General features: G+C 42.0%; 1 protein-coding gene across 3 annotated transcripts in view; it reads left to right on the plus strand.

The window, feature by feature from the left end:
* pabpn1l (PABPN1 like, cytoplasmic) overlaps positions 1-15,596 on the plus strand; it is a 62,615-nt gene that overhangs the window by 32,627 nt on the left and 14,392 nt on the right. For all 3 annotated transcript variants that reach the window (XM_034192269.1, XM_034192260.1, XM_034192276.1), the window contains 3 exons: positions 9,831-9,898; positions 9,999-10,105; positions 10,214-10,301. In XM_034192269.1, coding sequence (XP_034048160.1) covers positions 9,831-9,898; positions 9,999-10,105; positions 10,214-10,301 — 263 coding nt within the window. The remainder of the gene's footprint in view (positions 1-9,830; positions 9,899-9,998; positions 10,106-10,213; positions 10,302-15,596) is intronic.

Genomic DNA, 15,596 nt, shown 5'->3' on the forward strand with positions numbered 1-15,596 from the left:
ACTACTGCGCCACAGCTTGTCTGCTGGCCCCTGACTGCGTGTCTCAATAGCGCCTCGTTTAACCCACATTCGTTTTTCTTCTCCACTGGCCCTACTTTGAGCCACTATCAGTGCGTCAAGTGAAACCAGTGGGGCACAATCTTGGATGGTTAGCAGGGGAAACATATTTTCTCCTTGTGCTCCTTTGCGCGCTGCGTCATCTGCTAGGTTGTTACCTTGAGCTATGATGTTATTATTCTTTTGATGACCTGCACATTTAATGATGGCTACCTCAGACGGTAATTGGAGAGCTTGTAACAGTTGGGAAATCGCTTCTCCATGAGTGACAGGGGTGCCATCTGCTCTCAGGAATCCCCTTTGTTTCCAAATGTTTGCATGTACATGACATACGCCATAAGCGTAGGCTGAGTCTGTGTAGATATTAACACGTTGATCTTTAGCTATCTGGCAAGCCATAGTTAAGGCTTTGATTTCTGCCAGTTGGGCTGAACAAGGCTGATCAATTCCTTGGGACTCCAGTAATTCAAAGGTTTCGCCATCCGTGTTTAGTTTAACAATCCCCATACCCGCATGCAATCCCGCGGCATCCCGAAAGCATGAGCCATCCACGAACAGGGTTAGATCTGCATCTATGGCGTGATTATACAAATGTTCTCTGGCTCTCAAAAATTTCTCTGTCTCTGCCACACAGTTATGTGGAGTACCATCTAACGGTGTGGTCAATTTGGTGGCGGGATTCACCGTGTGACAACGTTGTATTGTTATTTCTGGAGCGGACAACACAACTTCATATCCAGTGCGTCTAGCTTGTGTTAAGACAAAACGTTGACTGGTTAGCAGGGCATGTAACTGATGCGACGTGTACAACGTTACTGCATGTCCCATGATTATGGATGATGCTTTTTGAAATGCAAAGGCAGCTGCTGCTAGACCCTGATAGCATGGTGGCAATCCTGTTTCAGTGTTGCCAAGCTTTGTACTATAATAGGCCAATGGTTGTTTTCCTTCATTTGTTTCCTGCATTAGTACAGCACAAGCATATCCAGTTTTTTCAGTAACATACAAATGGAAAGGTTTCCCATAATCTGGGTTACCTAACGCGGGAGCAGATTGCATGTCTGTTTTTAGGGCCTCAAAAGCTCCCGTTGCCTGATCTGTCCAGACGAGGAGAGCTGCATTGCTTGTTTGCCCCACTGCTCTAATCATGGCACGCAAAGGTGCAGTTTTTATAGCATAATCACAAATCCACGGCCGACTGTACCCTGCCATCCCAAGGAATGAAAGCATCTGTCCCACTGTTTGGGGTTTGGGAGCCTTGATTATAGCCTCCACTTGGCTTGGGGCTATACATCGCGTGGTCCCACACAACTGTCTTCCCAAGTATTCTACTTGTTGTTTGCAGAACTGCAATTTGTCCTTACTTTATGACCTCCATCTGCCAATGCATGTAATACAATTAATGAATCTTTTTCACACTGTTCTTGAGTCTCTGATGCAATAAGGAGATCATCCATATATTGCACCAATGTACTGGGTATATCAAGGTGTTGTAAATCTTCAGCCAGGACTTTGTTAAAGATGGCTGGGGACAGGTTCAGTCCCTGAGGTAGCCGTGTATACGTTAGCTGTTGTCCCAGAAATGTGAATGCAAACAAATGTTGTGAGTCTGGGTGCACGGGCACACTGAAATAGGCTGAACACAGATCGATTACTGTGTACCATTTTGCTCCAGCAGGGATGCTTGATAGTATAGTATGCGGATCAGGTACTATAGGTGCATCCATTTCTATTATTGCATTGATAGGACGCAAATCATGTACCAGCCGATACTCTTTGGTATTGTTTTTAGGGATAGGATAGATAGGAGTATTGCATGGGCTTGCAGTTTTTATTAAAACTCCAGCTGCCATTAGTCCCTTAATTACTGGTTTTATGCCTTCAATAGCCTGAGGTTTTAATGGATACTGCCTTTGGTGAGGCAGTTTTGCTCCCGGTTTTACTTTTATTTTTACTGGTAAGGCTGTTTTTACTAGTCCTACATCCGTTTTGCTTTTGGACCACACCACTGGTGGTATTTGCTCTAACAATTTCTCTTGTTGGGCCGATAACACCATCTGTCCCTCTGGTCTAGGATTGAGCTCCACTTTTTGAGCTATAGCCTCATCATTTACTTTTAAATTAATTCGTATAAACTGCTGGTCTTTTGACAGATGTACTTGTGGACTTTCCATGTTTTGCCATTCTTCAACTTCTGAGGCTGTCTTTACCATTGGACCTAGGTCATGGGATTCGTACTTTTCTGAGACTAAAAGGGTCACATGAGGTGTGGCATTCGGCACTTGATACCATTGTTGTTCAGCTGAAGTTAGCTTGACAGAAGCTGCGGCCCCTTGGGGGCCTAAATAAATTTCTGTGGTGGTTATGTGAAACAGCCGTTGATTCATCAATGCATCCCAGCAGCATGCATAGTCAGCCTGTTCTTGTTTGGCATCGAACATCAGGGTGACATGTAAAGGTAAACTAGGTGTACATACTGCTTCATAGTGTTGTTCTGCCCAGGGCTTCCATTTTTCCCATTCCAGTTGAAGATTTGAATTTTATGGTTGTAACTTCAGCCAGTATACCATGGGTTGCACAGGTCGGACCTTGTTTTCCATGTCCATAAGCACCATAATGTTGGCGAGTGCTTCGTCAGGAAAGTGTATCTGCAGTCCTTGATGGGTACACACTATCTGGGTTTGTAGCTTACATAAAATGTCTCTTCCCAGCAAATTCACAGGTGTATTTTGTGAGTATAACAGGGGTGCTTCAATTGTTTTTCCTGCAATCGTTACAGGAAGTGGGCGTGTAAAAGGTATTATTTGAGTCTTCCCAGAGAAGCCGATGGTCTTAATTACAGACCCAGAGAGGGGGAGATGAGCGCCCATTTTCCCTATGCAAGAGTATGTTGCCCCTGTATCCACCATGAAAGGGAAATCTCTGTTTTGTATATTAACAGTGACGGTTGGCTCTTCCTTAGGTATCATCGAAATAGCCAATGCCACCGTTTCCCCCTCTGTCTTCTCTAGGCCTCCCTATTGCCAATAGGCAGAGGGTCCAACCCAAGGTCGGGCCGGACAATTTCTCATTCGATGTCCAGGTTGTCCACAGCTCCAACACTCATTAGAGGGTTGATCCCCTATTGGGGGTGTTGGTCCCATAGGCGGTCCCGCTTGACTGTTCCTGGGAGCTGAGTTTTGGAATCTGCTTCCAAATGAAGGTTGGCGAGATCCTCTTCGCCACCCTCCTCTTTGACCTTGAAAGTTCCGTGACTCTCCTCTCCACCCATGACTGTAGGTGGGTCCATTTCCGGGTGTGCCAGTGCTATGGTAGTGATAGTGATGCTCCACTGGTGCCGAGACTTCTCCTGCAGCAGTGCTCCCTGCTGCTCCTTGGGGGCTCTGTGTGGCTGTTACCACAGGTGCCTGTATGGTGGCAGCAGTGTTTGCCGTAGGGCCTAGGCTTGCCGACTCAGAAGGAACAGGGGTCATCATTGGTGCCTGGGTCTTTGTTTTTTCTTTCTTGACTTTGGTTAGCTCTCCCAACTGCATCTGCACCAATTTTTTCGTCAGGGATTTTGCTGCATCTTCTTCTTTTTGTTTTTCTTTCTTGTAGATTTCAAGATGGTGACAAATATGCTCAGAGTATAAAGCCCAATTTATTTTTGATAGTCCCACGACTCCATCTAGGGCTTTCTGAACCTCATCTGGTAGAGCCTTTTTTACAGTTATTTTAAACAGGATTTCAGTTGCTGGAGAATGGTTCCATGCATTTCCTGTTTCCTCCGCCCATCTCTTCTGGAATCGGTGCAGGAACTTCTTTGGGCACTCTTCAGGTGTCCACTCCTCATCATCCAATTTAGAGGGATCCAAGACCTCAGGGTACTTTCTTCTCAGTCCTTCCCACATGGAGTTTCTATAGCGATTAAAGGGGACTTCATCATGTTGATTAGTGCCCATCATCTGTGTTAGTCCAACCTTTCCTGCTAATTCTTCAGTGTCATATTTTCCCATTACATGCATTAGCAAGGCTTTTATGTCACCTAAAGACAAGGTTACCCCTGCAGTGCTTTCTTCTAAGGCAGTTATCCATCTCCCAGCTCCTTGGGTGATGTCTGGCAGCCTGTTAGCCAGCCCCACCATGTCTGTCTAGCTCCATGGGGTATACACATGATGACCATTTCTGACCACCAATGGGCATATGAGGTCTTCGTCCTCCTCTTCTTCTGTGGGGGCTCCATACTGTCTTCCAGATCGAGTGTGACTGACTGGTTCCAGGCAGTCTATCCAGTTGGTTATATCCTGTTCTAAAGCCGCTATGTCTTTGGCTACACATTGTTGTCTTTGCCTGAGTCGGGCCTCTTTTGCACTCTCAATGACGATCTCACCAGAAATTTTTCGGGTGGGTGGCTCTATAATGTGATTCCCTTGATTGGGCGTCGATTGTTGTATTATTCTTCTTTCCTCGGCGTCCCTATGTCTTTGTATTCTTTCCTTTGCTAGCCGAAGCTGCTCAGCTAGTTCTTCATTATCTCTTCTGGCCAGATCCAGTGTGTCACAGAAGCTCTTGTGCCACTCTTCGGAGCCTCTATAGCCTGTGAAGGTCCAGTCGGCTGACTTATGGTGGGAGGGGACGGTTTTCAGTGGACCTCGATGTGCAGGTGGAGCCTTCAGGTCTCTCTCTTTATCCTCGTCTGCCTCCGTGTCACTGTTATTTGTGGCTCCCCCTACTGGTCGTGATGGGAAACCACTTACTTCTGGACTTGGAGACCCTGTATGATCCATTTGACAGGCCGAGGACCTGTCTCCTTGTGGCTCTCGAGCTTTTAGTGTCAGTGTGAATTTGCCCTCCACATCCATGCCTTGGTCCTCTTCACGAGTTCCTAATACAAATTGTCCAGCTGTCTTTCCCATATCATGACGTTTATATGGGGGTGGCTCTGCTTCCCAGCTCGGTGCACTGGCTTTAGTCTCTTTGGATCTTTCCTCTGTCATTTTTTCTCTTTTCTGCTGTAGCCTCTGCGCTTCCTGCTTGAACAAAGCCAAAACTTCTTTTTCGTCAGTGCGTTTTTTGTTGTTATTCACGTTCTTCTGCTGATCTTTAATTTCTTTTTTCTGTATTTCTACCGCAACTGCTTCACACATCACCGGATCAAATGATCCCTCCAAAGGCCATTGCCTGCCCCCATGTGACCTTTTGTGCCACTTTCTCATACATTGGTTGGCCTTAGTGCGTTTTCCTGGATATTTTCTTAGTACTAAGTCTAGCAGGGTACTTTCCCGACCTTGACCTTGAGAGTTACCCATGTAACCCTGACAAACACTATATGAGATGTTTCTATGGTGCTCTGGTAGTCCCTCAGGGGCTGTCCTGATCCAGACCAATAACTTGCCGGCTGTAACACCTGTTTTGTATTTTAAACCCTTAAAAGGATTAAATTTCCAACTGTTATGCCCATCTTCTTTTTCTTTAACTAAATACGAAAATTTACCTGTTTCCCACCGAACCTTCCTTGGGACCACAGTCAGAGTCAACCTAGGAAACAGTTCTTCACCTGGATCGGTTGGCAGTGTTATTAAATGATTTAATGGTATGCTAATTTCTTTATTAGGATCAGCACAAAGCAGCTCCAGCCACGGGGTTAAACCCTGATGCCACAGACGTCTTATCAGCAGCTCCCAATTAATTAGAGGGAATTGTTCTTTCTTTTGCTTCAGATTGATTACCTTAGTAATCTGCCATAATTTCTGATTGATCTCTTGTTCGTCCTGCCAATGTTCTGCTCCTACCCTGTCAAAATAGGTCCTTTCCAGCCAAAAATGTGTCCTGATTCCCTGGGTTTCGATGTCTCCGTCAGTCAAGTAATGTTCTGGGAGTATTATTTCATCATCACTTAAGTCTCCCATCAAAGACTGTCCCAAGCATTGATCAGTCTGTCAGCTTTTTCACTATAATCTAAGCTTTAACTCTTTTGATTTATAACCAACTTTATTTCTTTACTCCTCTTACAACCCTAACACTTCCTAATGTCTTTGCTCCCGACTTTCTATTTTCCTTCTAATTTTTTAACTTTCTGCTTCTCGTCTTTTTCTGCTATGTTTGTTTATTAGTTTTCTTTCTTTGAAATAATATCTACCTTCTCTGTATTTACATAGCAGTCTCTTCTCCTGTCTTTTTCTTCACTGTCTCTGTTTCACACTTTCCTCTCTGCCTGTCATGCACCTCCCAAGTCCTTCTGTTGGGTCTAAACACCTCCTTCTTGTAGCTACTCCTCACATTAATCTTGTATGTCAGCCAGCCTGCAAGCCCTCACAGCTTTGCCTGCAACTCCCCGCTTACTCTCCGCTCTCCCACACACCAATCTTCAAAAGCTTTATACACAAAAATTATTAAAAACAACTTTCTATATATCTCTATCTAGACCTCTGCCACCCTTTACTCCGCGGCTTTAAACAACATTTTTAATCACTTAACACCAATGTGTTCTGTTTAAATATGTATCTCTTATTCACGTTAGACAGCTTCTCCGGCGCTGCCAGCAACTCATATTATTTATTTATTTTTTTCTTAACAAGCTACTCTTTGAGCGTACAATATTTCATTTACTTCTACGCCTTACCGCGCCTCGCGTGCGTATCCTGCGCTTAATATATTTTTTTTTCACAATCTCCTCTCTGAGCATACAATATTTCATTTATTTCTACGCCTTACCGCACCTCGCATGCGTATCCTGTGCCTTTCTGCACTTTCTTCTACTTTTTTTTTTCACTTACTGAGCTCCTCGTGAGCTTAATGTGCCTTTGCACTGAAAATACTCTCTTTTTCTTTTCTTATAAAAAACTCATATTACTGTGTACTTAATTACTTATTCTTCTCCCACGCCCCACAAGCGTGTATTTGGTGCCTTACTGCACTATTTTCTGCTTCATTAATTCTCATGTATTCTGCACTAACTCTTCATTCATTTTTTTTTTTTATAGTTTTTCTCTTTTCTTAAAAAAATGACGTCCTTTATTGAGCTCTTTTACTTACTGTCAGCTGTGCTACTTTGCACTTTTCTCTTTAAATCTCTTTATCACGTACGGTATTTCTACTGCGCCCCCTCAGGCTCTTATCTTGTGCTTTCTCTGCACGTATTCTCTTGTTAAACTCTTTTTTCTCACTTATTTTACTTCCGTCTCTTTTTCTTTAAATAACCTCGTATTATCTTGTACCTATTTGTCAGTATACTCCCCTAAACTAACCCCTACAGCGCATGCTATCAGCCGGCACATTAGTAACGAATTTCAACACCAATTATTCCCCAAGCATCCAGGTTAGTTCTCCATGCACTCTTTTCCGCACCAGAGTTCATGAACATTCCTGACCTTTCACTCACACAGACATTCTTTTTCCCGGGAACACACACACCTTCTGAGCATTTTATCTACAAGGCCTGATAATTTTCAATCTTATCTTTTTTTAGTCTCTTATCAATTTTCTTAGTCCAGGTTCTTTTGGGTAAGAGGCAATTAAAAAATATCACCTGTCAACTTGGGCGGAAATCCAGACTCACTCCTCCAGATCGTGCAGAAATTATAAAAGGTTTCTGCTTACCTTTTAGTCGTGATCACTGTTATTTACGGTCTGGAGGGATGAGCTGGACTGCCCCAGGCTGCCGGAATGCCCCTGGACCCTCCTGAAGCTGGCTCGCCAAGTTCTGTCGCGGCTCGTCTTTAGTCTTCTCAGGATGTCGTCTTTTAGATAACACAAACTAATTGCAAGTGATATGCTAGAAAATGACACAACACTTTAGAATAATTCAGCCTTAAGCAAGATAAAATGCACAGAGTTTTTAAGTTTATTTAAGCCTTCGACACAAAGCTTAGACAAACTGAGTCCTCTAGAGAGACTGAATATGACAACCGCGCTCGTCTATTTATTGGAGACCCGCAGGCATCGCTCCTCCTTCGACTTTTTTATTTATTTCATTCCCAAGACATGGTTTTCTATTGGAAGCGTCCTCTAGTGAACCCTAAGCAGGTGTTAGGCCATTATTTCAATGTGACAAACGCTCCCATTAAAACATGAAGGATTTACAACTGATTTTTTTAAAAGACCTTCAGCCACAGGTGCAGCTGGCCTGAGGCCCCCTCCGCACGTGGCCTCAGCCACACGTGCAGCTGGCCTGAGGCCCCTGCACGCGGCCTGCGGGAAAGCACCTAAAAGGCCTTGGAAAGCCCCTGACAGACTAAATGACTAATAGAGCCCTTTTTTTGGGTTGAACACCTGCTAGTTCAACCAGAGGACATACAGTTCGGATCAGGACACTTGATAGTTCATCACAGTTCAAATATGGACCTAAAAATTCTTCTACAGCGTGCAGGGCCTCGCACAGTTTACGTACAATTTTATTCAGTGCTTTCCTCCAGAACTATCTGCCAAGCTAGAAAACTGCTGCATCCTAGTAAGGGATACTACTAGAGGAGTGATTCTGAATTAAGAAAGTTATTTTTTTTTTTTCCACCAAAATGGATGCTGCACTCACTGCAATTTGTCTGGAATAACCCCAAATTGCATTTCAGAGCTTCTAGAATTCAAAAATTTTCAGGGGGTATCATTTTGGGTTTCAGCTTTTTTTTTTTTTTTTTTTTTTTTTTTTTTTTTTTTTTTTTTTTTTTTTTTTTTGTTTTGTTTCCCTGAAAATCTGTGACTGCCCAATTTTTAAGATTTTTTTTGTTGTTCTTTAACTGAGAAGACCAGTTTTTCTGTTCAGAAAATAACTTAAACTACATTTGGTGCCTTCTCCACTGTTTTGCAGTTTTTACTGTCTATGGCATGTCACTACTGTAAAGAAAACTTTACACTTCAAGTAGAAAAGTTTCTTTGCAGTAGTAGTATGTATCAGCTAAAGAAAATGTTTCAGATTCAAACATTTTCTTTAGCTGATAACATATGTGTGCTTTTATAGTGGAAGTATTTTCTTGATTACAAAAATTTATTGTGCTTTTGAAGTATCTGTGCACCACACTTGGAAGTATTTTCTTTATTTTAAATAGCCATGCCTAATATAAGTATTTCTGTAATTCACAATAGCTGTTTCTTTATTAACAAGACACCAGTTTTCATTTCATTGAGAACAAAATGTTTAAAACAAAATGCATTACTTTCAGCTGCAGTTAAACTTTGTTTGAGATGTTTTTATTTCAAGTAACTGCATTACACAGTAATTTTCTTTTCCTAATACTGAAAGTATTTTCAGTACAGTGTCTGTTCCTCAACTAAAATGTCACCAGTTTCTCATGTTCTCTACATACTTCAATTTTATTTACTTGCAACATTATGTTGTGTAATTGCAGTTTTGCAAAATAAATGTTCTCAAAACTACATACTATGTTTCTTTCTTTTTAAAATACATTTAGTAGTTTGGCTGTCCTCAGGGTCTATGTAACCTGTTCTGAAATGGTTCTATTATGATTTATATATTGTTAAAGCAAGAGGCTGCAACGTGTATCGAAATATGGATTTTAGGCCTCATCACCCATCCCTAGAAGGAACTGCAGCTTTTTCTTGTTCCGGGTGTACCTCATTTGGGACCAGCAAAGCTTACCGCTTGCAAATTACTCACAAACTTAATTGTTTGCTGTGAAATCTTTTTAAACTGACAGGCTTGGATGTTGATCATCTCGGGTTGCTGTGCCAGGCAACTGTGGAAACCGGTTATTTTTCCTTCCAGGTGGTGGATCTCATTGTCTGTGTACATGGAATCTGCCATATTGGTGTTTGTGTATAAAGCATTGTTTCTTCCTCAGAGCCTTTCTACAACATGACTCATGAGGAGAGGATAGATGCAGACAACAGATCAGTCTATGTTGGCAATGTAAGATTTGTAAATCCTTTCTTTCTCAAAGGAAAAAAAAAAGTTTTGTGATGTCACTTTTTTTTCTGCATCTCATCTGACACTGTTGAACAAATCCCAGGTGGACTACGGGGCAACTGCTGATGAGTTAGAGATCCATTTCAATGGCTGTGGTCCTGTGAACCGAGTGACCATCCTTTGTGACAGGTTCTCTGGCCATCCCAAGGGGTGTGTACAATTTTTGTTTATCCTAGTTTTTGGAGGGCTAAAATTTTTTTAACTAATTTAAGCATGTGCACATGAATTTTATTGTTGCTCATTTCTCTTTTCCCTCAGCTTTGCTTACATCGAGTTTTCTGATCGAGATTCTGTGCAGAGTGCTATTGGTTTGCATGAGACCTTGTTTAGAGGAAGAGTTCTCAAGGTAAGCGTTAAAGTAAATGAGTCAACCCGACTCATGTGAAACGCACAAATCGGAGTTGTTATGCATTTGATAAAGAAATGTTGAGGCACTGGGTGAAAATACAGTTAACAGCACTGTTTATATATTTCAACAATACCCTCAGTACAGATCCTCTGCACATCTTTTTTTACCTACAATCATTTGTCATTGGGGGGTGGGGGGGCGGCTTCAGAGGTGTCATGGAGCCATTCCAAGCTCCATTGGGTGAAAGACATGGTACACCCTCGTCTGCCTTCCAGTGGTCAATGGTGGGCACAGTTCCGCTAACTGCTAATTGGTGAAGCTAACTTTTTATCTACCCTAGCAGAAGGGTCCTGGCTACCTGGCTGCCACAAAAAAGTCATTTTTCTTCACAGCATACACTGGTCCATCTGTGAGGCAGACGTCTTGAAAAGGAAAGCAGGTTGGACTTATGTTTTTGATTTATTAATCAAATTAATCTGGATAGAATAACTACATTAATGTCAACTCTGTCATTTGTACAAAGTGAAAATATAATACATATCTTTTAATTTTAAAACAATGCATTAATTCTGAAGTTTTGAACATTAGCACACACAGATGCCAAAAGGGATTATGGATAAACTGAACCTCTGCTCACACTGATTGGTTGATTCATTCATTCTTTGTAAAAACCAACACAAGTTACTGTCATGTGTGTGTCGGTGTTTACACATAAAGGTGCGTTTGTAAAATGTCATTTTTTTTAATTTGTAAAAAAAAAAAAAAAGGCTTTTGCTAAACCGAAATGTCTTGTCTTTTAAGTTCTGATTCTGATCCACAACCGTCTTATGTTTTCACTTTGTACAAATGACAGTTGACATTAATGAAGTTATTCTATCCGGATAATTTAGTTATAAATCAATACCATAAGTCAAACCTGCTTTCCTTTTCAAGACGTCTGCCTCACAGCTGGACCACTGTATGCTGTCAAGGTAAATGACTCTTCCCTACAGCAGTGGGCAGGGCGCACAAAACTGAAGCGCTGACTCATTGGTTGTGTTGGGTTTGTGATAGAATCAAAGACTCACAGAAGCGTTGGCGGTGTTTAAACTTAAAATTGGTTCGTCAGTAGCTGAGAGTGTACCGGTGACAGTACTGAAAGTTAGCGGTTAGCTGTAGCTTTAGTGGTTTATCGGTTTAGCGTTATAAAAGATAACTTTTCAGTTAGCTGACTAGCAGTTATCGAAGCTAACTTTTTGGTTAGCTGTGCCCACCACTGCCAATGGTGAATTATCAAATCCAGATGTGTTCAGCCAGTAAAAATCTGTCAGATACACCAGCTTTTGATCAGATAACACATTGGACATAAGATAGTTCTTGTTATTCAGTTATGTGCAATATTGTATTGAACATCTAGTGCAAATGTCTTCCTGTCATTTCACATACATTTGCTGTAGTAATGGTTAAAAAAAAAAAAAAAAAAAAATCAAAAACCATTGTTTACTGTTTCAGTACTCTGGCAAAATCGGGATAAATAAGGTTGACCGTATCCCATGTCAATGTTTGGCATTGATCCTGAGTGTTTTACCCCGTCGACCAATGTCATAAGCTGACTTAATGATTTAAAATATACTCAACAAAAATTGTTTTAATTTATTTCATAAACACGCCATTTCAAGAAATGGCTGCATATATGGGAATAGACTGAAAATGCTGTAGTATATGTGCCAGGTCCTTATGTGGCGCTGTAACAGTCTGACAAAAATGGAGATGATTATGTGGCGCATGTGCATAATGGTGCGTTTACACATAACACCGACAAGTCACGAATGCCATGAAGTATACGTTTTTGACCGCTGAACACAAATGTGATGATTTGGTGCAGAAGCGTCAGGTGTCCCCAGGAACTGTTTAGACCTGTTGAGAAACGTTAGGATTAATGGCACGTGTCACTGGAGAATTATTACGAGCCGTTACGCATCGTCAAGAATATTGTCCTGCACTGTTGCGCACAGCAGCGCATTGTTCCGTTCTGTCACAATTTGTCAGGAATGTTGTGAATTTGGCGAATTGTCTCCACACACCCCACATATTCTTCCTACCGTCAGCTGATGAAGCCTTCACACCTCTCCAGATTGCTCCTCACCTCCCAGATGAATCCACAGCAGAAAAAGAACTTTGTCATTGCTTGCGTAGTTGGACTGTATGCTATAGAGTTACGCAGAAAGGAGGAGGAGACGGAGAGAGCCAGACAGCAGGAAGCTCGTGCTGTCATGCGCAGGAGGCCCAGAAGAATCTGGGTGCAAGAATGGCTCATACAGAGGAGGAGACAGCACTTTGGTCACTCCACTTTCATCTCCAGAGAGCTCCATCTAACTAATGTTGAGACCTTCAAAAACTACCTGAGGATGCCTCCAGAGCTCTTTGATGAAATCTTGCAGAGGATATGCCCCTACATTCAATGAAAGGACACTCGCTGGAGATTATCTCTGCAACCTGGCCTGAAGCTGTTTCTCACCTTGCAGCACCTGGCAACTGGAGACAGCTATGCCTCTCTGGCCAGGGGTCAAAATACATTTTTAACCTACTTGCACTGGTGCTAGTAACAAAAAGATTACTTGCGCCAAAAAAAAAAGTTACTTGCACAACCAAAAGTCAGTCTTATATCAACCTTAAAACTCCTCCTCTGATGTGTCAGACTCTTCCTCTCGGGGGAGAGTTTGAGGGGAGAGCGGCTGCAGCGGCAGCCTGTTTTTTTTTTTGGTTTTTTTGTGTTTTTTTTCCCCCCACGTGCGGGCGCGAACGAATCTTCCATGAAGATTATTATATTTATTAAATACACAGATGTATAATAAAACAAATGGTTACTGAATGGTTATTGAATTGAATACACCCCAAAGACAAGATATTTAATGTTCAAACTGATAAACTTGATTGTTTTTGTGCAAATATTTGCTCATTTTCAAATGGATGCCTGCAACACATTTCAAAAACCTGGGACAGTGGTATGTTTACCACTGTGTTACGTCACCTTTCCTTCTAACAACACTCAATAAGTGTTTGGGAACTGAGGACACTAATTGTGAGTGTCATGATTGGGTGTAAAAGGAGCATCCCGAAACGTCTCGGCTGTTCACAAGCAAAGATGGGGTGAGGATCACCACTTTGTGAACAACTGCATGAAAAAATAGTCCAGCAGTTTAAGAACAATGTTTCTCAACGTTCAGTTCGGCGCTACAAGTGCAAGTTAAAACTTTACCATACAAAGCGAAATCCATTCATCAGCAATATCCAGAAACACCGCCGCCTTCTCTGAAACTGAGCTCATTTGAAATGGACAGACGCAAAGTGAACAAGTGTGCTGTGGTCTAGGGCTGCCACAAATGACTATTTTGATAGTCGACTAGTCAATGATTATTTTTGCGATTAGTCGACCAGTCGGATCATACGTTATTTCCTAAATTAAGGCCTGCAGCATTTTCCGAGAAATGTCACGGGATGAAAACATGAACATTTCCAAATCAGTGACTATTTCTTAGACTTGATTTACATCAGTCATTCAGAAATACAAATAGTGTGGTACTTTATAGTAAATCTGTGTCAGGTAGGCAGTTCTCAAAAACTAAATGTCCATGCTGGAAGGAGACAAGTGAGGGAAGCCACCAAGACACAAATCTGGAAGAACGTTTGGCTTCTGCGAGTGCCCCCACGGGGGTTGTTTTTTAAAATTCTATCACCTACAACACGAGGAGTGGGCTTCTTCCTCCACCAGACTGGAGGAGGAGCAGAGATGTCTGGCTGCATGTGAGTCTCCTCTCGCTCCTCTGATTCCTTTGGCCCAGACTGGTTCTCCCACTCATCGGTCACACCTGCAGGAGCATCCTGAGGAGCTTCAGCAGGAACTGTGGTACAACACTTGGCCGACTTCACATCACTGTTCCTCTTCGGCATACTGCATCAAACTGAACATGGTGGAGCAGGGTTTTAATTGTGCACACGTGACAGAAAACAGTGAGTCGTCATGGCGCACAGTGAAATGTGACACCCCGTTACAAGTCGTGTCAAAACTTGACAGTTCTGTGTCACTTTTTAATAACGTGTGACAGTTTGGGCTCCAAGAACCATCACAGGAACCACTATGAACGCCGTCACATTCTATTAAGGATCCCTACTCAATATCAAGAATATCACGCACCAACACGCACTATTAAGAGACCTATTCGCATGCGTTAAGTCACGTTAAGAATGTCAGGCATGTGCCACGAATGACAGAAACATGACATTCGTAACGTGTCTTGACTATGTGTAAACGCAGCATAACCGGTGTGAGGAGCTAATCAATGTAGCAGCAGAAGTGAGAATTTTGCAAAGCGGCACACTTGAGTAAAATGAAGCCTTTTGAGAGAGAGAGAGGGTTCGCTAGCTATTGTCAACTCCACGCTATCAAATAGTGAGACAGATGCACACTGTTGATCATCTATATAGTAGGCTTATTGCATATTTTTAGTGAAGCAGTGTGTTTGTGTATTTTTAAAAAAAGAAACAAAACACAACACTGTTTGTTGGTCCACTGACTGCTCTCCACCTCACCTCACAATGAAAGGATGTGCACTTTATTAAAAAAAAAAAAAGCCTTTATCCGGCTGATTCCAATTGGATTTGATCAGTGTTTTCATCTGTTTGTCAACAGGGTGCACCGTGGATTTATCAGTGCGGCTTAAGCGGAAAATCTGCAATTCACAGGCTGCATTCTTGTGCATGCGCCCCTCCACTAAGTGACGATTTTGCAACTGCAGACTCGTATGGTCTGGCAATGCTATAAAACTTGTAACGACATGGAAAAAAAACCCAGTAATAATTCTGGGAAAACAAAGGGGGAACACCCTAAACTTGAAAATCTACATAATGATGCTGAAATCCTAACATGATGGCGTATTGCTGAAGAACCCTGGTGGTGGTGGTAGTAGTAGTAGTTATTCATGAATTTTGAATGGTAGGTTCCGTCTTGGCACATAATAGTGTTTATATTTAACCACATTCAATCTACTCTTCTTTATTTATTTAGATATACCTTAGTATACACTAGTAGAGTTCTACCTTAGAATTGGAATATATTATAGAAGACATACTGTACTGAATTTTCATGTAGTCATACCACCCTCAATATGCTGCCTTCAGCCTTGAATGACACCACACACACACTCCATTCTCCTACATTGACGCTCGTATGTTATTTAGCGAGAGCAATTCAACCTGTGTGTGTGTGTGTGTTTTTTTTTCCTGTCTGTGTATATATATATATATATATATATA

The sequence above is a fragment of the Thalassophryne amazonica genome, chromosome 2, assembly GCF_902500255.1.
Source record: "Thalassophryne amazonica chromosome 2, fThaAma1.1, whole genome shotgun sequence".
Taxonomy (NCBI): Eukaryota; Metazoa; Chordata; class Actinopteri; order Batrachoidiformes; family Batrachoididae; genus Thalassophryne; species Thalassophryne amazonica.